We start from the raw sequence: 24,408 nt of genomic DNA, 5'->3' as shown, positions 1-24,408 counted from the left end.
CAAGCTTCCCCACCACCCAGCTGGCTGCTGCAGCGGCAGCAAAGGCAGCGCGGGCCTGGAGATCTGGTTCCAGCCTTCCCCACCGACCAGCTGGCTGCTGCGGTATCGGAAAAGTTGGCACGGGTGGCGGAGGAGCCAGCTCTGGGCTTCCCCGCTGCCCAGCTGGCTGCTAAAGCGGTGGAGAAGCCGACTCTATGCTTCCCCGCCGCCCAGCTGGCTGCTAAGGTGGCGGAGGATCTGGCTCCAGGCTTTCCCACCGCCCAGCTGATCTTCCTGGCTCCACAGCCAAGTAGGTGGGGTGGGGTAGGGGTAAGGAGGATGGGGGAGCAATTTCTGGGCTGAGAGACAGGCAGCTTTCCCCCTCACTTCATTATGCTCTGAATCTTTACGGAGCATACCGAAGAAATTTACATACCCGAAGTCGAAGCAGCTTGCCCCCTTTGGCTTTCGGGGTATTACAGATCATTTCCCCGCTTCCGTTAAACTCATAGTGGGAAAAAAGAATTTTTTCCCGGTGCACACTCCTACTTTCCAGAAGTTGCAGATTGGGCTGCCCCTTCCCCAATTTTAATCTAACTCTTCCTCCTCCTCCTCCATTCAGTTTAACTAATAGCCTCCCTACTCCCTCTCTATCCCCCCCTTTCCCCCTAACTCTCACCTTCCCGTATATATTCTGGTATAACAATTCTTTTATTAGAAATTATAACACCCAAACACTGTACTCTATATCCATATGGATACATTCCACCGGTTATTGGAAAACCAAACTTGAGTACAGCATATTAGACAGAAGGGGCAGATGCAATAGACTTCCAACTCCCTCCTCCCATCTCAATATGTTTTCATTATACTTTTGCCACGACTATAATGGTATATTCTTTTCAATTAAAATTTGGGCATTCATTTCAGGTGCACTGGAATCTTGCTGCCTTTGTAGGGCAATCGTGTGCTACACACACCTCTTCATGGCTTGGCTCTCCCATGCTTTTCTTCTGCCTAACCAGTGTTGTCTTCTGTTGGGGAGGCGGTCCCTTGGTACTAGGTGCTTTCCACTCAACACAAGAATATATCCTGCCTGAGAAAGATGTGCAAGGGGACCACTTCTGCAGAGGGTAGCGATGCACAAAGCAGAAGTAGGACATCAGCCTCAACTCAATACATTTCCTTGAAGCAAGCCCTGTTAGTTCTAGTTAGGCTTTCTTGCAAGTAACTTAAGAAATGTGTCAGTCATATAAGCCTATGTTCATCCCCTCATGAAAAGGAATGTGCCTGGATGGATAAAAACTGCTGAAAAATAAATATAATTTAAAACAGCTAGTTTCTTTTTAAACAACTTAGGTAAAGACCAAATTTTGATTTAAAGCAATAAAATAATCTCATACAACAATGTATGACATTAAGAAAAGGCTGCTTATCTTTCTTAAAAAAATATTTTGTGAAAAATAACTTCCTTGGTTATCAGATAGCACTACGCATTTATCACAATAAACTACCATGACAAAGATCAGAATTCCACCACCTTGGCCTCCCCCTGCCATGACAGCAGAACCACAAGTTACTGGAGCGACACCTCTTCAGGCAGGGGCCCTTAAACAGGTGCCAGCAGCTGCAGCAGCTGCCCACTCTGTGTTTCTCTGCCGCCTCTTTCCTTCCGCTTATTAACTGCTACGGGGTGTTTGTGGCTGCTTGTAGCTCCTCCTCTGCAGAAGGCAGCCCTGGCTATTCCTGCAAGAATATCCTCCAAGAGGCAAACAATGCTCTCTCATCTCTGTCAAAGTCCACTTATTATCCTCCGAGGACGCTGGCGTAGATCAGAAGATGCTTCCCACAACTGAAAAGCCCAAGGTGTTGCCAATGCAGGCACGCCCGAGATCCTCTCTGCAGAAGCCTCACTGCCCACTCAAGAGGTCACCAAGGGCCAGGTGGACTGGATGCCGGTTAAGGTGACTCCCAAAGGAGAAGCAGTTGCCACCACCACCGATCAGAAGAGCCTCCTCCTCCTCTGCCATAAAGACACTGCTGTGGTTGTGTAGCATCAGAGGCCATTCCAACGAAGCCTGGAAGAGAACAGTGAAAGTTGAACAGACCAGAGAAAGCAGACTAGCCAGGCAGCACCGAGGCAGCAGGGGGAAATACTAGTACATCCCCCCTTCTCTCCCACAGACACTTCCATTTCTGTATGAGGACCCTTTGAAGGAAAAAAAAGACTCCCCAAGTAGTAAGAAATATGGCTTCAGCAGGCAGCTGGAGTCGATCCGATGAGCCTCAAAAACAGCAGGAAGTGAACGGCTGCAAGCAGGGAGGCACTCTCAGATCAAACCCCACCACCCTAGTCGATTCTTGGGATCAAGCAAAGGAGCAAGTTAAGTCTACAAAGCCAGGGATCTGAGGGATTTGTTCTTAAGGGAGAAGGTGGCTGAGCACCTGTCAGGTCTGGGAAAGGAAGGTCCAGGGAGAGCCAAGGGTTCCCCCCCCCACACACTTACTGTGTCGATGTGATATTCTGTGGTGAACCCTGTTGCCAGATCTATCACAGCCACACCGGGCACTGAAGGGCCATGAAACCAGACTCCACCCACCAGCAACAGCTTCCCACGGTGCACGTGAGCTGTGTGCGAGTACCTAGGACAGACACGGAAGGGGGAGAAAAGGACATCTCGCCTAAGAGTGCTGCTATTTTTAATATCTTTGTACAATGTTTTTAATGTTTTATGTTTAATGTTTAAAGAAATGTTTTAAATGTTTTAATGTTGTTATCCGCCCTGAGCCTGCTTGCGGGGAGGGCAGAATATAAATATGATAAAATAAATAAATAAATAAATAAGTCTGGCTCCCAATCTCATCCGACAGGCATTCTACTCATTCAGATGGCAACCATCACATGGATAATACAACCAGAGGAGCTAGCCGTGTTAGTCTGTAGTAGCAAAATCAAAGAGTCCAGTAGCACCTTTAAGACTAACCAATTTTATTGTAGCATAAGCTTTCAAGAATCAAGTTCTCTTCGTCAGATGCATGATCCAAACTGGTCAAATACAGAAGAGGAGGGGAGATAGGGGAGAGAAGGAGACATATATCAGAAGGGGACAGGATGCAATTAGCGGGGAGGCAACCAAAACATTCCTTTGCTAGTAAATGTAAACATCTCCTTTTGGTGTGGAGTCAGTTTGCCGTGTTAGTTTGCAGCAGTAAAAGCGTCCAATTCCTATGTAGTATAAGCCTTCGATAACCACAGCTCTCCCTGCCAGATGCATCTGACAAAGAGAACTGTGGATGGTTGTTGTGGGTTTTCCGGGCTGTATTGCCGTGGTCTTGGCATTGTAGTTCCTGACGTTTCGCCAGCAGCTGTGGTTGGCATCTTCAGAGGTGCAGCACCAAAAGACAGAGATCTCTCAGTGTCACAGTGTGGAAAAGATGTAGGTCATTTGTATCTACTCAGGAGGGGTGGGGTTGAGCTGAGTCATCCTGTAAGAGTTTCCCAGGGTGTGGAATGCTAATGGCGGGAGGCTTCACTGTATCCTGAGGAGGTTCTTTTGCATATGGATTGGTACTTGATGTGCTAATCTTCTCTGCAGGGCTATTGTCGGGTGTGGAGTGTTTTGTTGGCCTGGTGTTTTTCAGAACTGGAAACCATGCTCTGTTCATTCTTAAGGTTTCTTCTTTCCTGTTGAAGTTTTGCTTATGCTTGTGAATTTCAATGGCTTCCCTGTGCAGTCTGACAAAGTAGTTGGAAGTGTTGTCCAGTATTTTGGTGTCCTGGAATAAGATACTGTGCCCTGTTTGAGTTAGGCTATGTTCAGCCACTGCTGATTTTTCAGGTTGTCCAAGTCTGCAGTGTCTTTCATGTTCTTTTATTCCAGACAAGAATAAAAGAACATGAAAGACACTGCAGACTTGGACAACCGGAAAAATCAGCAGTGGCTGAACATAGCCTAACTCAAACAGGGCACAGGATCTTATTCCAGGACACCAAAATACTGGACAACACTTCCAACTACTTTGTCAGACTGCACAGGGAAGCCATTGAAATTCACAAGCATAAGCAAAACTTCAACAGGAAAGAAGAAACCTTCAGAATGAACAGAGCATGGTTTCCAGTTCTGAAAAACACCAGGCTAACAAAACATTCTATCCCCGACAATAGCCCTGCAGAGAAGATTAGCACATCAAGTACCAATCCATATGCAAAAGAACCTCCTCAGGATACAGTGAAGCCTCCCGCCATTAGCATTCCACACCCTGGGAAACTCTTACAGGATGACTCAGCTCAACCCCACCCCTCCTGAGTAGATACAAATGACCTACATCTTTTCCACACTGTGACACTGAGAGATCTCTGTCTTTTGGTGCTGCACCTCTGAAGATGCCAACCACAGCTGCTGGCGAAACGTCAGGAACTACAATGCCAAGACCACGGCAATACAGCCCGGAAAACCCACAACAACCATCGTTCTCCGGCCGTGAAAGCCTTCGACAATACATAGAACTGTGGATAATACAAAGCACCTTGAGAAGGGAGGGATGCCTCTGGCAACAGTCACTTACCTAGGAGTAAGTGGTGGACACGTCTCAATAGGACACCACTGGAAGCCACTCTCTGTTGGCTTCAAATACAGGACAGTGCCCAGGGCCTGTTCAGTTGCTTCTAGACCACCTGCAATGAGAGCGCCGCCTTCCCACCCACAGGCACTGTGAGAATGGCGGCCGACCGGAACAGGACCCTCCACAGGAACCTGGCAAGGTGGAAGAAGTGAACCAGCTGCTTTCACTGCTCAAGTGAAAGAAGGGCCAGCCCCCGCCCAAGCCCCCCTTCCCCTGAGGAAGGAAGCAGCAGGGGGCACCTGCACTCCCAAGGGCGGCCGGAAGACATCCCCCACTGAGCTGCCTGCCAGCCACTAGCAAGTGAGTGCCAGAGCCAGCACCGTCAGGAGAGCTGAGGGTCCCTAGCACTGGCCCTGACGGCAGGCCCCCCGTGTCCTTCCAGCCAGAAGCTGGTTCAGTCTGCCCCATACCTGCCGGCAACAGAGCCCCTCCAAGTGCAGGAAGCACCAGTCTGCCAGAACAGCCTGCCCACGGCTACAGCCACCATAAATGAACAGGTGTGCCTCACCTAGAAGGACATTAAAAAATCCACTGTTCTTAAAGCAACAGGAAACTATTAAGACCCTCTCAGAGTCCAATTGGAATGACAGCACAGACCAAGGCATTTTCCACTCCCCTTTTGTGTCTGCGAACCCATACACACCAACCACATGCACCCAAGTCCCACAATGCCTGGAGAGCCAGTTTGGTGTAGTGGTTAAGAGCATGGGACTCTAATCTGGAGAACCGGGTTTGATTCCCCACTCCTCTGCTTGAAGCCAAGGGTTACTAGGTACTGCAGATCAGCCATCAGAGAGGCCAAAGCTCAGTAGGAGCTGGGTCTGGCCAGGAGGGCTCGCTACAATAAGAAAAACTTCTACAGATATGTGAGAAGCAAACGCAAGGTAAAAGAGGAAATTGGACCGCTGTTGGGAGTAGATGGAGAAACTCTGATGCAGGACGGAGAAAAAGCAGACAGGCTTAATGACTTTTTTGCCTCTGTTTTCTCCCTGAAGAACTCAGGCACATCTCAAGATAGTAGAAAATGTGGCAGGACACGTGAGTGGCTAATTGACATTGACAGAGAGGTAGTGGAGAGGCATCTGGCTGCACTGGATGAATACAAATCCCCTGGGCCAGATGGGGTGCACCCAAGAGTGCTGAAAGAACTTTCCAGAGAACTTGCAGAACCCCTGTCCATCATCTTCAAGGCCTCCTGGAGGACTGGGGATGTGCCACAAGATTGGAGAAGAGCGAATATTATCCCAATCTTTAAGAAAGGGAGGAAGGATGACCCAGGAAACTACAGGCCGGTCAGTCTGACTTCTGTTGCTGGGAACATATTAGAGCAGATTTTAAAGGGATCAATCTGTAAGCATATGAAGGACCGCTCAGTGATCCGGGGAAGTCAGCATGGTTTTGTTCCTAACAGATCTTGCCAGACCAACCTGGTTTCCTTCTTTGATCGAGTGACCAGCTTACTGGATCGGGGGAACTCTGTTGACGTGATTTATCTGGATTTCAGTAAAGCTTTTGATAAGGTCCCCCATGACATTCTGATGGGCAAACTGGAAGACTGTGGACTGGACTATAGGACAGTTCAGTGGATAGGGAACTGGTTGGAGGACCGCACTCAAAGAGTGGTGGTCAACAGCGTTTCATCAGATTGGAGGGAGGTGTCCAGTGGGGTGCCGCAGGGCTCGGTTTTGGGCCCGGTACTTTTCAGTATTTTTATCAATGATCTGGATGAAGGAGTGGAAGGGCTGCTCATTAAATTTGCTGATGATACCAAATTGGGAGCGGTAGCAAACACCCAAGAAGATAGAATTAAAATTCAACAAGACCTGAATACTCTGGAGAAGTGGTTGTATCAAAGGGGCCATAGCATCGAAATCGCTGGAGGTCATAGCCCCTCTCTATACTGCCTTGGTCAGGCCACACCTGGAGTATTGTGTGCAGTTCTGGAGGCCTCACTTCAAAAAGGATGTGGACAAAATCGAGAGGGTGCAGAGGAGAGCAACGAGAATGATCAGGGGTCTGGAGACTGAGCCCTACGAGGAAAGGCTGAGGGCCTTGGGAATGTTTAGTTTGGAGAAGAGGAGGTTGAGGGGGGACATGATTGCTCTCTTTAAATATTTGAAAGGCTGTCATTTGGAGGAGGGCAAAGAGCTGTTCCAGTTGGCAGCAGAGGCTAGGACGCGAAGCAATGGGCTAAAACTATATGTACAAAGGTACCGGCTGGATATTAGGAAAAACTTTTTCACGGTCAGAGTAGTTCAAAAGTGGAATCAGCTGCCTAGGGAGGTGGTGAGCTCCCCTTCACTGTCAGTTTTCAAGAAGAGGCTGGATGAATACTTGTCAGAGATGCTTTAGGCTGATCCTGCACTGGGCAGGGGGTTGGACTAGATGGTCTGTATGGCCCCTTCCAACTCTATGATTCTATGACCTTGGGTCAGTCACAGCTCTCTCGGAGCTCTCTCAGCCCCACCCACCTCACAAGGGTGTTTTGTTGTTGTGGGGATAATAATGGCATACTTTGTAAACCGCTCTGAATGGGTGTTAAGCCAACCTGAAGGGTAGTATATCGAGCGAATGTTATTATTATAGTTCCTGCCAATATTTTATGAATCTGGGACTAATGGATTCATGACGGAGTCAAACTCTGGGGCTGTCAAGACCAGTCTTGTCTCCTCTGACTGACAGGCTCTCCCCAGGATCTCGGGCAGAGGCTTCTTCCGCATCATCTGTTCCCTGACCCTTTCAGCGGGAAGCGCCAGGGACTGAACCTGGGCCCCTCTGCATGCCAAGCAGGTGCTGCTCTCCTGCTAAAGCACTGCCCCAACCAAGGAGTGCTTGGGGACTGTGCTGTGCTTATGGACAACTGGCAAGGTATTACTGGAGGGGGGGCGGGGATAGACCCAACTGGCCCCACCCCTTCATGTTATTCACATCCCTTCCCCTAGTGAGCAGGCAGCAACATACAGCAGGACTTTAAATGCTGCCCTGCCAGGCATTTAACGCATCTCACTTCACTTCAGAGGGGCCTCTTGGCCATTCGGTCCCTCCTCCAGATGGCAAAGGTGCCACTTTTACCTTGATGAACAACTTCAGTGGCTGTATGTCTCCAGCGTGGCAAAGCCAGATCCTCCACAGGAGGCAGTCGAATGATCTCCATCACAGGACAGCTGTGGGGGGTCGAGGAGCCATCAGCCCCCAACATTCGCAAGCCACAGACCTCCAGGGCAGGGCTCACTGGAGACAGACGTCCCCCCACCACTATAGCCCAGCCTGCCTGCAGAAGGGTCACTGTGTGGAATAACCGTCCATCTGTAAGGAGAAAGCTCAGGTTTCACCCAGGCACCAAGGAGAAGCTGGGTTAGTCACTGTGATATCTCCAATGGGGTAATGAGACACCATGCACAGCAACTGACATGGAAACCAGGTAAAAGGTAGAGCTCCGTGGCACAGAGTGGTAAGCAGCAGTACTGCAGGCCAAGCTCTGCTCATGACCTGAGTTTGATCCTGGCGGAAGCTGGGTTCAAGCACCCAGCTCAAGGTTGACTCAGCCTTCCATCCTTCCAAGGTCGGTAAAATGAGTACCCAGTTTCCTGGGGGTAAATTGTAGATGACCGGGGAAGGCAATGGCAAACCACCACATAACAAAAAGTCTGCCAAGAAAATGTGATGCGACGTCCCCCCCATGGGTCAGTAATGCCTCGGTGCTTGCACAGGTGACCACCTTTACCTACCTTACTTCTGCTTCAGTTTACAGGTATTCCCCAAGTTTGATCACTGAGGTTGTTAGGGTTCTTCCACCCCTAATACTTCACCAGGCTTACAATGGGAATGTCCAGGAAGCCCTGCAGGCTGGCTGCCCCATCTACCTCCCTTCCCATCCCACCCCTCTGAGCCCCCCCTTTCTCCTCCTCCTCCTCCTCCCCATCAGCCTCCAGCCCCTCTCCACCAGGCACACCCGGGGCTCTTGGAAGGGGAACGTCTCAGGGTGCTATCCCAGGGAATCAGACCAGTGGAGTGACAAATGGCTGGTGCCGTGTGCAGAACAGGCAGCCACTTGCACCTCTTGGCAGAAAAGGGGCGCCCCCCCCGATGAAAGATGATCTCCGAGAGAAACTGTGACAGTGGCCCACAATCAGGTGCCATGCTACCGCCAGCACAACTAGGCCCCCAGAGCTTACCCCAGGCTCCCCCAGACTTGGCCAAGCAGACATTGTCACTTCTCCACCCGTCTCCATATTTGATCAGGACATGCAGTTCAGTCAGGCGGCAGTGACGGCCACGGCAGTCACCAAACCCTCCTGTGGTAAGGATCGCATGAGGTGCAATGCGCACAGACCGATGGCCGTATCGTCTCAGGTCGGTGATTCCCAAGTCTGCAGCGCAGACCGATGTAGCAACAGTCCCAGCAAAACAAGGGGGCGCGAGAGGCAGGAACGCTGCAAGCAAGAGGACGGAGTCCGTGTCACAGGCTTGACGTCTCTGCCACCAGAGGAACTGAGTCCTTGGAGGAACGCCCTGCTTGACCTCTACCCAGACCCATCAAGCACAAGCCCCATCACTGTTTACTTTTCAAAGCAAAGGAAACTGTGTGGGGGTTTTGGGGGGGGGTTATGACATTTCATCTCAATCACAGCCTAAAATATGCATTTACTCAGTCAATATGGTAGGGCAGTTGAAGTAACTCATTGTAACTCATTTGAGAGGGAGTCAAAGGAGAACCTGTTATAACTCCTTTGACTCCCCCTCAAAATCATCCACAGTTCTGGTCAACGTGGGTTTTCCAGTATGGCCCCTCCCCCAGTCCAAAGTTCATTTCCAAGCCTTGTATTTTCACCAAAACTGATTCTGTAGATTGTTAGCCTTCACTTTTCTAAGCTACTGGACCCCATTCAACAAACAGAACGCTGCCTGCCCTGCACACGCTATTCCCCGCATATAGTCTGAAGGAAGGGGCAGGGACGGCGGCATCCTGCCGACTTTCACAGTTCCACGTTTCTGATACGGCCGCTATAACCCTGCCATCTTCCACAGACATTGCTCTAAAGACCAGGAAAGGCAGCTGTATCCAGGCACGAGACCTCCCGAGTATGTTTTTAGTGCTCATGGCAGTTTATAACCACCACCTTAAAACAAAAAAGCCTTCTTCTCTGGACTTTAACAATTCTAGTAATGCTATCCATTTACGTGGGAAAGGGAGGCAGATTTGCGGGGATCCAATTTCTACTGTCCCCCAACCTTTCTTAAAAACAGCCCCCTGGGAAGGAGATGACTGCAGCAGTATGCATATTGTTAATTGGTCAGCATTTCTACATAGAAAGCAGGGTATTAAATATTTTACATACAAACTGGGACAGACCCCCATGCTATTTTCCATCAGCAGGTTGGGCTACCTCCTGCCAAGATGGAATGTCGCTTCAAACACGAATGATACATAGTGCATTTATGTGGGATTTATAAGTATCTGACGTGCAAGGCAACTGCATCTTGCTTACAGGCTTCTTTCAGGATTCCAGTAAAAGCTAATCTTCCCTTCTTCAGCCTTGAACAAGCCGTCTGAGGTGATGTATTGATTGAGTTATGAACGGTTGATCTTCTACCAAACCAGCTCTCAACACAAAGACCAATGCCACACACTTGGTCTGATGCTCAGAAAAAAATCCCCCTATTGGAAAGAACGTCTCCCAGAGCACGCTCAGAGCACCATCACAGATCATGCCTTTTGTGGGCCCGAATCGGAAGTCTTGGTAAAGTCAGGTGCTGGCCTGTACAACAGCTTCAATAAAAGCTGGTCACGTATGAGCATGAGTCATGGGGGTGTAGCTGTGATCTCCCTGCATTGTACAGGCGGTTGGACTAGACGTCGCTATCATCTCTGGTCTGGAATTCAGAGAAATCTGTTATCCCGCATTTCGTCAAAACGCTGGGTAAGCTAATTAGAACTTTGATTTCTTTCTTTGTCAATTTAGGTAGAATAGGAATGATGTGTATAGGATGGAAGATGGAAATCTTGAAGGATATTCTGCTCCCCACTTCCAATGGGGTTCAGCTGACCCTGGAAGACTCGGTTAAGAGCCATGGAGTCCTACTGGATCCAGCACTGCTGCTAGAGAAGCAAGTGAATGCAGCTGCAAAACAGGCCTTCCCCCAACTCAGCTGAGCCAGGAACTGGCTCCCAACTCACCGCCCGGAGTAAAGGAATGTTTCAAAGAGATGCACTGGTAAAGAGATAAGGACTAAAGATTATACTACTAGGTCTCTTCCCTGGGTTGGAAATAATTGAGGCTGATTGTTGCTAATTGAAGAACGTCTGTTTTGCCTGGGGCTGACTGCTGGCCCCGGCCTCTGCTGGGTGAGCTTTGAATTGAATTAGGCTCCTCTTCGCTCTTCCCTTTGGCTCTTAGCCTGTGGGCCCTGTTAGAGGCGGAGTATCTCTTACATCTTATAGGCGCAAGGCTTTTCCCCCTCCTTCTGCCAACTTTTCACAAGTTGTCTTCTAAAGCAGTTTGGCAGGGGAACTGTCAGGGAAATACCATAAAACCTGAACCACCTTTGAAATGGATTGCAGCAGCATGGCTGGCGAGAGAGCCGAGGCAGTGACATGTACAGTCAGTGGTATGTTTTTATTCTTTCCTGAGGGTAAGCTGGTAGCCCTACTGGAGAAGACGACACAGGGACTTGAGGCACGCTTGTCCACACTCAATTTAATAAGGGAAGGTGAAGAGTACATGGACAGAATACATGAAGCACTTTTTCAGAGGGCAACATGAGAACGAGAGAAAGGATTTGGAGGAGCACCAAATTCAAGAGGCGGGCACATGGAAGAAAGTAACCCACAGGAGCAGGATAATCAGGAGACATTCTGAGCCTCTGATGCTAAGCAATTGCTCAAGGATCTGCCCATGGATATTGTTTCTGGACCACTGGATCAAGAGCTACTCCCCCAGACTCCTCGAACCTTGAAAGAAATTTCTCAGGCCCCTGCGGATGAGAAGACTCGAGCTTCCATCCCTCATTATAGAACAAGGCATGTGCTAGTAATTGGGGACACCCTATGAGAGGAGTAGAGGGTAAAGTGTGCCATCTTGAGAGGAATGCTGTCTACCAGGTGCACACATCCAGGATGTGACAGAAAGGGTAGGAAGACTCATCAAACCCACAGATTATTATCTCTTCTTCCTGATACATGAGGGAAGAAATGATATTGCCCGGCACAATCCAGAACACATTAAAAGAGATTACGTGGCTCTGGGTAAAAACATTAAGAACCTGAGACCACAGGTTGTTTTTGTCAGTTCTTCCTGTCATAGGATATGGTTTATGAAGGGAAAGAAGAATGCTGCAAATAAATGACTGACTACATAGATGGTGTCAAGAGGAGCGGTTTGGTTTTTTGGATGGCTTAGGCTTTTGAGATGAAGCTCTTCTATCGAGAGATGGTTTGCAACTCGTAAGAGTAGGAAAATGTGTTTGGTAAGAGCCTTGCAAATCTGATGAGGGCTTTAAACTAAATCCTGTGGGGGAGAGAGACAAAAATTCAAAACCTATAGCTGGAGAAGGGAGCAATGAAGACCTGCAGGGAGCGGAACATATGCTAGGAAACATTAATTCACAGGTAAGCACAGAAACAAAAACCTCAGGGCATAAAACTCATGGCTTCTGATGTCTCTACACTAATGACCAGGGTATGGGAAACAAGCAGGAGGAACTTGAAGTCCTAATATAGGAAGGGGACTATGACATAATAGGCATTGCTGAAACTTTGTGGAATGACACTCACAATTGGAATACTAGGATTGAGGGATACAACTTGTTCAAAAGAGATAGACAAGTAAGGAAGGGGGGAGGAGTAGCATAATATGTAAAGGATGTATATACTTGTGAGGAAATACATGTATCCGAGGATGGAAATACAGTTGAGAGTCTCTGGGTAAAAGATAAAAGGAATAAGAAATAATAGTGATACTATGGTGGAGGTCTCCTACAGACCTCCAAGCTAAGCAGAGGACTTGGATGAGAAACTCTTAGAACAAATTACAAAGTCCAAAAAGAGACGGGACACAGTAGTCACGGGAGATTTCAATTACCCGGATATCTGTTGGAAGTCTAACTCTGCTAAAAATGAAAGGTCAAATAAAGTTCTGACTTGTCTTGCTGACAACTTCATTTTTCAGGAAGTAGAGAGGGAAACAAGGAGTTCTGCTACTTTGGACTTGATTCTCACCAACAGGGAAGAACTGGTTGAGGCAGAAGTAGTGGGCACCCTGGGCAGCAGTGACCATGTAACTTTGGAATTTACAGCCTTGGGGAAGGGAAAAGCTGTACGCAGTCAGACATATAGGTTGGACTTCAAGAAAGCAAATTTTAACAAACTGAAAGCTATGCTGGGTAGAATCACATGTTCAGAAATATTTAAGGAGAAGGGAGTTCAAGAGTGGTGGGAGTTTCTTAAAAGCGAAATATTGAAAGCACATCACAAACGATTCCTATGAGAAGGAAAAACGGGACAAACTTAAAAAAGCCACAGTGGCTTCATAAACAGCTTTCTAATGAATTGAGAAATAAAAAAGACTCATTTAGGAAACTGAAGGAGGGCCTTATAAGCATGAATGTAAACAAATAACCAATCCGTGTAGGGAGTGTTAGAAAGGCTAAAGCTCAGTATGAGCTTAGGCTACCAAGAGATGCTAAAAACAACAAAAAAGGGTTCTTTGCTTATGTTCAAAGTAAGAAAAAGAGCAAGGACAGGGTAGGCCCATTGTAGGGACAGGGAAGTGAAATTGTAACAGGTGGTGAAGAGAGGGCAGAACTGCTCAATTCCTACTTTTCCTCAGTCTTCTCCTGCGAGGAAGATGTGCTCAACATGGCATTAACAGAACACATGATGGGGGGGGGGAGTTACAGCCTAGGATGAGCATAGAGGTAGTACGTAAACACCTAGTTTCTTTAAACGGTACTAAGTCCTCAGGGCCAGATGAATTGCATTCAAGGGTACTAAAATAACTCGCAGATGTAATTTCTGAGCCTCTGTCCATTATTTTTTTAGAATTCTTTGAGATCAGGTGAGGTGCCAGAAGATTAGACGTGGGCAAATGTTGTCCCATTCTTCAGAAAGGGGGAAAAGGAGGATCCAGGATAACTAGCAACCCATCAGCTTGACATCTATACCTGAAAAAGTCTTAGAACAAATCATCAATCAGTCAGTCCTTGAGCATTTGGAAAGGATGGCTGTGATTACTAAGAGGCAGCAGGGGTTCCTCAAGAACAAGTCATGTCAGACTAATCTCTCTTTCTTTGAGGAAGTAGCTACCTTGCTGTATCAGGTGAATGCTGTAGACATAGTTTGACTTCAGTAAGGCTTTTGGTAAGGTTCCACATAATATCCTTGTCAACAAGTTGGTAAAATGGGGCTTGGATCCTATTACTATTAGGTGGATCTGTAATTGGTTGACATAACGAGCCGCGCCGGCTCGTTGCCTTTCCAACTAGTTCACAGCTTTGTAGCTGACCTTCACAGCAGCTTCGTCTTCTCACGTGTAACAATCTAGTAGCTGATAACGCAAGCAGCCCAGAGCACTGCAGCGAATTTACGGATGCCAGCAGAGAATCTAGCGGGGCGTATCTTACTACAATCTCCAACACCGGACTTACTCTAAGACTCTTTTCTGTTCATTATGCACGCTTTATAAGGAGCGTGAGTCTGGATGATTATTTAATGTCACATGGTAACAAGGTTGAAATACACACTCTTCGGTGTTATATCTTGACCACACGCTGTGTTGTTTTTTTTCTTTGTCCGTTATACACTTCCTTGAGCAAGGTTGCTCCCTTGGTTGTTTTACAGGATGATCCTGACAAGCTGGAAAACTGGACCATAACAAATAAAATGAATATCAACAGAGAGAAATGCAAAGTTCTGCGTTTAGGAAGGAAAAATCAAATGCATAATTATAGGATGGGGGAGACTTGTCTTGGCAGTAGTATGTGTGAAAAGGATCTAGGGGTCTTAGTAGACCATACACTGAACGTGAGTCAGCAATGTGATGTGGTAGCTAAAAAGCCAAATGCGGTTTGGGGCTGTATCAACAGAAGCATAGTGTCTAGACCACAAGAAGTGATGGTATTGCTCTACTCTGCTCTGGTTAGACCTCACCTAGAGTATTGTGTTCAGTTCTGGGGACCACAATTTCAGAAGGATATAGACAAGTTGGAACATGTCCAGAGGTGGGCAATGAAGATGGTGAGGGGTCTGAAGACCAAGTCCTATGAGGGAAGGTTGAAGAGCTCAGAATGTTTAGCTTGAAGAGGAGAAAGCTGAGGCGCGATAGGATAACCATCTTCAAGTACTTGAAGGGCTGTCATATAGAGGATGGTGCAGAGTTGTTTTCCGCTTTCCCAGTAGATCGGAACAGAACAGGTTGAAATTAAATCAAAAGTTTTTGGCTAAACATTAGGAAGAACTTCCTGACAGTGGAACAGGCTTCCTCGGGAGGTGGTGGGCTCTCCTTCTTTGGAGTTTTTAAAGCAAAGGCTAGATGACCATCTGACAGCAATGCTTATTTTGCAAACCTGGGCCTAACGTGAGGGGGAGGGCAGGAAGGGTTACATCAGCGCTTAGTTGTCGTGGCCTTCTTACATGCCAAGGGTAATGCAGATCACCACCTTGGGGTCAGGTAGCAATTTTCCCCAGGCCAGTTTGGCTAGGGATCCTGGAGGTGTTTTGCCATCTTCTGGGCATGGAGCAGAAGTCACTGGGACAGTCAGGGGGTAGTCATGAATTTCCTGCAGTGTGCAGGGGGTTGGACTAGATGACCCTAGAGGTCCTTTCCAACCCTAAGATTCTATGAGTCTACATTCTATACAGGTCTCTCTTCAAAGTCATCTCGGAGACTCCAGTTGGTGCAGAACACCAGAGCTCGATTATTATTGGGAGCTAGGCAGAGCATGCCCGTTATACCCATTCTGCAACAGAAAAGAGCAAGAGTTCAGTAGAACCTATATGACTAACAACATTTGTAGTAGGGTATGAACTTTCAGGAGTCATAGCTCACTTCTTCATATACAGCTTGAATGTGAGTCCATCTGTCCTTTTATCTTGGAGAGTGGAGTGATTTCACATGCTGAATAACAACAGCAGGTAACGCCAATAGCCGGTGAATGACAATAGCTGGTATGATTGAATAGGGTGTAGTATGCAGAGGAGTAATGGGTGTGGAGAAATCAGCATTGGTAATGAGACAGGAAGCCAATGTCCCAGTTCAGTCCAGGGGTTGCATTGTCTTGAGTTTCATTATCAGTTGCAATTCAGCAGTCTCTCTTTCTAATCTCCCTTTGAAATGTCTCTGCAGGATAACTGCTACTTTTAGGTTATCAACCGAATGTCCTGGAAGGTTACAATGTTCCCCCACTGGTTTCTGAATGTTTTGGTTTCTGATGTCAGACTTATGTCCATCAATTCTTTGTCGAAGGGACTGGCCAGTTTGTCCAATGGAGAGAGTGGAGGGGCATTGCTGACACATGATGGCATAAATCGCATTAGAGAATGAGCAGGAGTATGAAACTGAAATGGTACGGCTGATGTTGTTGGGTCCACTGAAGGTGTTGCTAGGATCTCTATGTGAGCAAAGCTGGCATCTTGGTTTGTTGCAGGTCTTGGTACCAGGATCCATGTTACTGTTAAGTAGTTTATCATTTCGGGCGAGTAGTTTTTGGTTAGCAGATTGTCTGTAAGCCAGAAAAGGTCAGCCCCCCCCCCCCCAGGGCCTGTGCAAGGGAAGTGTCACAATCCAGCCTGGGTTGTAGGTCATTGATAATGCGTTGGACTGGCTTGAGTTGTGGGCTGTAGGTGACCACCAGCGCTGTTCTGCTGTTATTCTCTTTGGGCTTGTCTTGTAGCAAGCTGTCCCTGGGTGTCCCATTCTGTAGTCACTCCACTGGCTACCCATTAGTTACTAGGTCCAATTAAAGGTATCGGCTATCACATACAAAGCAGTTCACGGCCTTGGTCCATCATATGTAAGACCTGCATCTCTCCGTATGTTCTGCGTCCAAATCGGGCCTCCTGCAGGTGCCATCTTGCACACAGGCAAAACCATTAAGTGCCCATACGTGTGCATTGTCTGTGGCGATTCCTGCTTTGTGAAGAAGACTACCTGAAGAGGTCAGGAAAGGTCCCACTCTCCTGGCTGTCTACAAACTACACAAAATTGAATTATTCAAGAGGGCTTTTTACTCAGATAGGAAGGCTGTTCTGTAATGAGACGGTCTCAAAGAAATGCATTAATAAATGGGTAGGAACTGTGGACTGTACTACTACGTGCTCTTTGTTGAGGTAAATATGATCCTTCAGGGTAATTTTTGTGTTGTTTAATAAGTCAGGCTTAGAACTTGCTTATGCTCTGTTTCAGCATTTCCTCAGCTCTGTACTAGATTTCTGATTGTTTTCAAATCTTTGTAAATTTGCATTTATATACTGTTATTGTTGATTAAAATGTCTCTGTAGCTGACTGTATTGTCTCACACTGTGTAGTCCGTAATTAATAATGCAAATAAGTAAATGGAATTCTTTGCCCGCCTCCCTCCCTCGTGTCCCAACAGCAACAACTTCAGGGGGGAGGGAACTGGGGGAGGGGATCAGCCATTTAACTTCCCCAGGAAATTCTCTCTCGTCCAAAGAGAAGTGTTTTAAAGGTGGGGGCTGTGCCTCCCCCCACAGCCGCCACTCACTCTTTGGCCTTTGTGCAGGACAGCAAAAACTAGTCAACACAGCCACCCCTACCTTTGCACCCAGAGCTGCCAGGGAGCAACTCTGCCTGCCTCTGCCACCTCCAGCCGGCTCTTCAGCCTGACGACGGGGCTGCAGGCCAGCCTTTCCCATCCTGGCTGCATCATGTCTGCTGCCCCAGGTTGTTCCACTTGCTTCTCCATCTCTATTCTGCAGAGGCAGGTGGAGCAGCAGGACTTCAAGGGCCAGATCCGTCTACACAGGAGAGGGATTGGCCTGATTCTCTAACCCTAACCCTAACCCTCCTTTAGTTAAAACTCTGCTTGAGCTGGCTTTTGAACTTTTCAAGAAGACAGGGTTCTTCTTTTGAAAAGTTACGTGCTCCTCCCTTGTCATTCATTTTTACATAAAGATCAGGCTCTCTATCTTCCCCTTCTGCTAGGATTATTTTGCAGCCTATGCCCTGCAAGGCTACTCTGCTGTTAGAGAACAGCACAATGCTATGCCTGCATGCGGAGGGGTGAGGCCTGCCTGTTCAACGGGGCTTACGCTACCTGGCCACTGTGCGGAGGGTTATGGCCTTACAATGCAATCCTGTGCAACTTACCTGGAGTAAAGCCCACTGAACAGACTGGGACTTATTTCTGAGCACACGCGCATGAAGGGGAGATCGCACTGGATAAACTGGGGCAAGAGACCACTACTGACGAATTAATGGATCTTAAAAATGTTTTTTCCCACTGTTCATTGGAACGCCAAGTAAATACAGGCAAACATTCTTTCAGGACCTCGTTTTTTTCCTCTACTGAATGAGAACAGGATGCCAGAGTCAGAGTCTGCCTAAGGTGCCAAAAACACTGGGGGGGCTGCTGGGATGAGAACAGCTCCCCCCCCCCGCCCCAGGTGCTATCTTTTGCAGTTCTCACCAACCCAGTTTAGTAGCAGGAGGCATACCGCACCTTTCTCTTCCACCCCGGGAAACACCGGCGTCTGGCACAGCTCATCCCCTTTCAAGGCCACAAGGACAAAATAATGGGAACATTTCAAGTGCCATTCCTGCCAAAAGAGAGGGGAAGGGAAACACCAGCAGGTGGAGAGTCACTTCCACGTATTTGCTTCCAGTTTCTCAGCCACCACATTCCCCCAGCAGTGGCCCCAACTGCCTCAGAGAACGCTCCCCCAGCCACAAATGAGTAAGCTGGTAGCTTGTTTCTGTGACACTCCCCCCCCCAGCCTCTTCCGAAACACAGACCCCCAAAACTACCCTCCCATTGTACAACATACACCCTCTGCAGCTGACCCGTGCACCCTCGCTGCATCTAGTTACTGCTGGCAGCAACGGCCCAGACACCCTCTGCCACAAACAGTGGCAAATGCGATGCAACAACTCAAGGAGGGAGTCACTGGCAGTGCTAGGAAACTTCGAACAGGAACAGGGCATGAGCTTGCCAGACCCCTGCCGTAGATGGCTGAGAGAGAAAGCCAAGAAGGCAGAAACATCCCCACCCACCCCCACCTTCCCAGGCCCATAACAGCAGTCAGGGAGCCTCAGGCCCGCTCTGCAAGACAGTCAGAAAAGGGCAAACACAGGGTCAGTGGCCAGAGCTGGAGCCCTTGCGCAGCAAGTTGCCTGGCGTTGTCATAACCACCCCCACCCCATCCCACAATCCAGACACAGGGTCATCAGGACTCACTGAGGCTGCCTCTCTGGACAGCTATGCAGCCAGGACTCTCTGGAGCTCAGGAAACATGCAGCTGACACAACAAAAGATAGGCAAGGGAGGGCGGGCTGGCCACAGCCAAGAGCTGAGTTTTGCAGCTAGTGTTGACAAACAGGCTGATGGTCTGCCTCCCCTCTCTGGAAGCAGCCGCTCTGTTAGCAACTGCAGCCTCAGCCAGCACGACTTTGGCCAGACCTCCCTGGGAACCTCTCCAAAGCCCTGAAGTCCAGCCTCAGTGGCAGCAGGGATGGAAGAGCCTGGACTACCTCAAACTCATCAAAGGGCTCCAAGGCCTGGATCCTCCGTCGCTCATCTCCACAGACAAAGCGTGCATAGAACTCATTCATGTCAATGGCATGGCACGCCGTCCAGCCCTGCAAAGAGAACACTTGGGTTCGAAAAACCAGCCTCCTTTCAAAGTACACACCCCCCCCAGCTGCAAGTCAGCCCCCTGCACTAGAAGCACCCCCCGCTCAAGCAAGCTCCATCCTAGTCCCCCTCAGGCAAATCTAAGCAGGGCTGGGGGTAGGGAGGAAAAGAAAAGGACTATTTTCCCAAAGCCAGTGCTACAGCCTCGCTGAGGAGCCAGCACCAGTAAGAGGACCGTGAAGACAACTCTGCCCACCACTGCATTCAAGACACCAGCAGAGAGCGCGCTGAAAGCCGGGTGCCACAGATGCCATCTGCCATGAGCAGAGATTGGGAACAGCTGGAAGGAAGTGGATGCGACTCTGAAGAACGCCGTCCCTACTTTACGCCAGACACTGAGGGAGCGGAGCTGGGAGCCAGAGTGCCCGGATGTCGCTCTGGGCCTGTCCAACTCTATCAACAACCATCAGTGTCCCAAAAGCAGATCGTCTTGAGATCTGCAATCTCCAGAGCATATCTTCTCCAGTACTCAGATACGCTTCAAAGCTGGGGCACACAACTTAGCTGGACACAGTGGGCCACATACAAATCGACCCTTGCCTGTATGATCAAAAAAAAAGAGGGGAAAATACAGAAATGCCTGTGCAGGGAAAAGCCAGCATGGCTCCTGCAAAGGGAAGTCCTGCCTCCCTCGGATACTTGAACTTCCAGAAACATTTTGACAAGGTTGCTCACACCAAAAGACTCAGGGAATATGAAGAGAGAGATGGTCAGTAAGAGATCCTGGGGTCGCAGTGGAGAGCTCAATGAAAATATGGACTTGGCATGTGTGCAGCACCAGCAAGCAAATCCTCTTATGGCTTGGAAACACATTAAACAACAGCAGAGTAAAATTAAATCAACAGTTCTTGCAAAGGGGTCCCACAAAAGCCAGTTTTTTCATAAATGATCTTGAATTGAGGGTGAGGCACGTAGTAGCCAGGTTTGTGGCTAATACCAAATTATTCAGGATGGAGAAAACCAAGGCAGATTATGAAGAACTCCAGAGGGATCTCTTCAACTTGGATGCGTGGACAGCAATGTGGCAGGTGAAGTTCAATGCTGGCAAGTGTGCCATGATGCAAGTTGGAACAAAAAATCCCAGCTTTAAATATATACTGATGGGGTCTGAACTGGAAGAAACTGAAAGGGAGATAACTGGAAGTTATAGTGGACAGCTTGATTAAAATGTTTAATCCATGTACAACAGCAATGAAAATGGCAAACTCTATGCTGGCGATTATTAGGAAAGGAACTGAAAACAAATAAAACAGCCAACATTATAATGCCTTTGTGTAGATCTATGGAGGGCCTCATTTGGTATTCTGCATGTCAATTTGGTCACCGTATCTCAAAAAGGGCACTGCAGAGCTGGAACAAGCACTGAAGAGTGCAACCAAGATGACTGGGGGTTGGAGCCCCTTTCCTTTCCCGGGCTTGAATTCATTTCATAGTTTTAGTGATCAAAGATGAATTACGTAATGTAGGAGGATGCAAGCGTTCTTCTCCCCACCCCGTCATGTTGTGCACACAATGTCAACAGGTTTCCTCCTCATCAGAGCAACACTTTCGCCTTACATTAACGTTATTATTGTGGACTGGTTTGCTCACCACTAATTCAAAAGCAGTATAAAAACCTTGTAACTAAATAATATGTCTCTTATGAAAATGGCACCCTCTTCACTCCCCATTTCCCCTCCCAAATCCTGAGCCCTGCACCCACCTTCTGCAGGAAGCGTACATGCTGGGCCTTGAGGGTAGGGTACTGGGCCAAGGAACAGAGAGGAGAACGGCACTGGGTAAAATGATTTTGCATAACACGTCCAAAAGGATCATCGGGGTGGATCTGCTCATAGAGAACAAACCACGCTTGTGAGAAATGCTTGGCTGCCCATTGAATCAGAGCATCAGATCTGGAAGAGATCATCAAGAGAAGAGATGCAGCAACATTTAAATTATTTATAACCTCCAAAATCTAATAAAGCAGTAACAGCAACACAAATAATAATAATAAAGAATAGCAGCATTAAATCTAAAACACTTTTATCAGGAGCAAATACAAATAGTCAGGTAGAGAACAGCACAAATAAACCAAGGCAATTTAAAGAACACAAAATTAGCCACGTGTTAATTAAAGAACTAACTACTAAAAGCTCGAGAAAACACTGCAAAATAACCATGCCAAGCCATACGTCATCCATCACACCACACAAGGCCACAGATACACTGGAAATGGCCACAGGCATCCTAGAATACATGTAGCTGGGGGTGGGGAATTCTCCCCAGCCCAGAAGGCACCGTTGAACTGCAAGTTAAGAATATTCTGTGCCCAGCTCTCTAACTATAATTGTACTTGAAACCAGTAGTATCTTTTACAGATACTACGTGGGGATCTTTCTTGTCACTGGATCTCAAAAGGACATCTCAGAGCTGGAATAAGTACAGAAGAGGACAACCAAGATGGTTAAAGGGTAAGGGGGGCTTCCTATTTATTCAGTTACATTAATAGTCCACCTTTCTCACTGAGGCTCAAAGCAGATTACACGGTGTAAATCAAAATGATCAACAGTTGAGACATTGATTAAACAATTCAATAGGGTATGCAAACCAAGTTTGAGTGATCTAAAAACAAGCAGAAATCTGACAGAGCTGAAACAAAGTATAAGCAATCAAACACAACATATTAAAAATGAAAAAACTATCCTGAAGAAATCTCCTTACAATAGAACTGTATGTGATAACCAAAACTTGGGATTGAACCCAGTAACCGATCAGTAGCTTGTGGCGTGACTGCAGAATGGGAGTAGCACGTGTGCTCTGCCTAGCCTCTAATGATCATCAAGCTGCCATGTTCTGCACCCAGTAGAGTCTCCGAGTTGAGTTCAAGGGGAGCCCTAAGCAGTGTATTACAGTAGTCTAGGATCAATTTTACTGTGGCATAGATCCAGGAGGCCAGATCAGCTGCGTCAATGGAAGGGACCATCTTCTGGGCTAGACTGAGTTGGAAGCTGGACTTTTTTGCAGCTGCATTAATTTGCTTCTCTAGCGGCTGGATCCAATATAACCCCAGGTTCTTGACTGAGTCTGCAAGGGCCAAGTGAGCCCCATCAAAAGTGGGGAGCACAATGTCCTCCAAGATCTCCTCCTTCCCAACGAGCACCACTTCCATCTCTTCTGAGTTCAGTTTCAATCTGTTTGCTTTCAGTCACTCGACCAAAGCTGTCAGGCAGTGACACAAGGCTGCTACTGCAACGCCCGGGAGTTTGGACAGAGAGAAACAGAGTTGGGTGTCATCTGCGTATTGATGACGTCCAATTCCATAGCTATGAAATGTTTCTCCAAAAGGCTTTTCACAGAGGTTGAACAACACGGGGAATACGAGCCAGGCAGGCCAGGGCGGCCCCTGTACCTTTCCACCTCCATGTACGTGAGGACCACTTCTGCCAGCAGCATTGTTGGTGCCTGGGGGTCCAAGCCAGCGCCACGCAAGGCTTCCTCGAGCTTTGGAAGGTCGGCCAGGTCCAGTCCCAACAGCCAGTAATCTTCCCCCGCATAACAAACAGCTCCTAGGAAGAGGGGCCAGAGCGGGTCAAGTTCCAGGGCAGCGGCAGCAGCACCTGGGCTGGGCAGGAGAAGGGCTGCCCAGAGCCACCGGCCTTCTGCAAGGGCCTGGGGAGGGGCTCCTTCGTCGCAGACCTGAGTGTCCCTGAGCTCCCCCACCCCACCCGGCCTGGCCCTGCCACCTTGGCCACTCAAAGCGGCCGGAGACTCCCACTCCATACCGGGGGGGGGGGAGCCGGTGGACCCCCCCCCCAGCCCCTGGCCAGCTGCCCCAGCGCCGCCAGGAGACTGCAGCACCCCGGCTCGGTCCCGGCTTCCTTGGCCCAGGGTGCCGGGCGAGGGGAGGCTCTGGCCCTGCCCTGCCCTGCCGGCGTCCACCTACCCGACTCGCGCTCCGCCGCCCGGGGCCCCGCCAGCGCGGCCAGCGCTTCGTCCGCCGCGATCAGGGCCGCCTTCCGGGCCGCCACCTGCGGGAAGTCCACCTCGAAGTAGGCGGCGCGCCCCAGCCGGCCCTCGCCCCGCAGGCCGAAGAAGAGCGCGTCCAGCCCGGCGCCTAGCGACAGCACCTGCGCGGAGGGAAGGAAGGAGGGAAGGCGGGCAAGGAGGGAGGGCAAGGAGGCCCTTGGCCCCGGCCCCGCGCCCGCCCCGGCCCCGCCCGGCTCACCTGCCTGCGCCGCCCGCCGCCGCCGCCGCCCCGCAGGAAGGCCTCCGCGCAGTGGCCCACCGCTCTCGCCCGGACGTAGTAGCCCCTGCGGGGAAGGAGGGAAGGAAGGAGGCTCGGCCGGGAAGGGCCCCCTCGCCCGCCCGGCCCCGGCCCCTGCCCCGGCGCTTACCGGTGGATGAGGGGCGCGCGGCGGCCGGGCCGGGGGACGAGGCGGAGCACGAAGCGGTCCTGCGTGTAGCCCGCGCGGGCGGCCGAGCTCTTGCTGGCGGCGCTGCTGCCCCCGGTGCCCCGCACCTGCCCGGCGAGAGGAGCGGAGCAGAGAGGCGGTCAGGCCGGCCGGGGAGGAGCCGGAGCCCCGGGCCCAATCCCAGGCCCCACTCCCCGGCCCAGGCCCGGGCCCAGGCCCAGCCCCGCCGGAGGGGTCGAGGGGGACTCACCGCCGCCTCCCGGCCGGGGCCCATCAGGAGCGGGAGGACGAGGAGCCGCGAGGGCGCCGCGCCACAGAGACGCCGGCCCAGAGCGCCCCGCCGCGGCTTCCGCTTCCGCCCCTCCTGCCGGCCGGGCCCGGGCGCCTGCGCCCCCTGCTGGCGGGAGGGCGCGGCGACAGCGGCGCGGCTCGCCCCCCTCCCCTCCCCTCCCCCCCCCCGGGGGCCTCGGAGCAGGAATGGGCCGCAGCGAGGCCGCGCCCAGGAGCGCCCCCGCTTCAGAGGAAGGGCACGTTGGACGCCCTGGAC

At 49.7% G+C, this 24,408-nt stretch overlaps 1 protein-coding gene across 2 annotated transcripts; it reads right to left on the bottom strand.

Moving 5' to 3' along the window:
* Positions 1 to 671: 671 nt before the first annotated feature.
* LCMT2 (leucine carboxyl methyltransferase 2) lies at positions 672 to 24,206 on the bottom strand. 2 transcript variants are annotated; one of them, XM_054973506.1, is made up of 15 exons: positions 24,112 to 24,206; positions 23,844 to 23,968; positions 23,675 to 23,759; positions 23,393 to 23,576; positions 22,859 to 23,015; positions 21,173 to 21,362; positions 19,308 to 19,415; positions 18,280 to 18,376; positions 8,778 to 9,035; positions 7,675 to 7,908; positions 5,013 to 5,110; positions 4,546 to 4,733; positions 2,964 to 3,025; positions 2,487 to 2,622; positions 1,925 to 2,057 (listed from the first exon to the last, which is right to left on the bottom strand). In XM_054973506.1, the coding sequence occupies exons 1-14, from the start codon at positions 24,133 to 24,135 to the stop codon at positions 2,531 to 2,533; spliced, it is 1,902 nt and encodes a 633-aa protein (XP_054829481.1). In that variant the 5' UTR covers positions 24,136 to 24,206; the 3' UTR covers positions 1,925 to 2,057; positions 2,487 to 2,530. The 2 variants fall into 2 exon arrangements, with proteins under 2 accessions (XP_054829480.1, XP_054829481.1); XM_054973505.1 differs by lacking the exon at positions 2,964 to 3,025 and having other exon boundaries at positions 672 to 2,057.
* Positions 24,207 to 24,408: the final 202 nt, after the last annotated feature.

The sequence above is a fragment of the Eublepharis macularius genome, chromosome 3 (assembly GCF_028583425.1).
Source record: "Eublepharis macularius isolate TG4126 chromosome 3, MPM_Emac_v1.0, whole genome shotgun sequence".
Lineage (NCBI taxonomy): Eukaryota > Metazoa > Chordata > Lepidosauria > Squamata > Eublepharidae > Eublepharis > Eublepharis macularius.
Note: the sequence above shows the minus strand (reverse complement) of the source record. Positions and strands in the feature narration are given on the sequence as shown.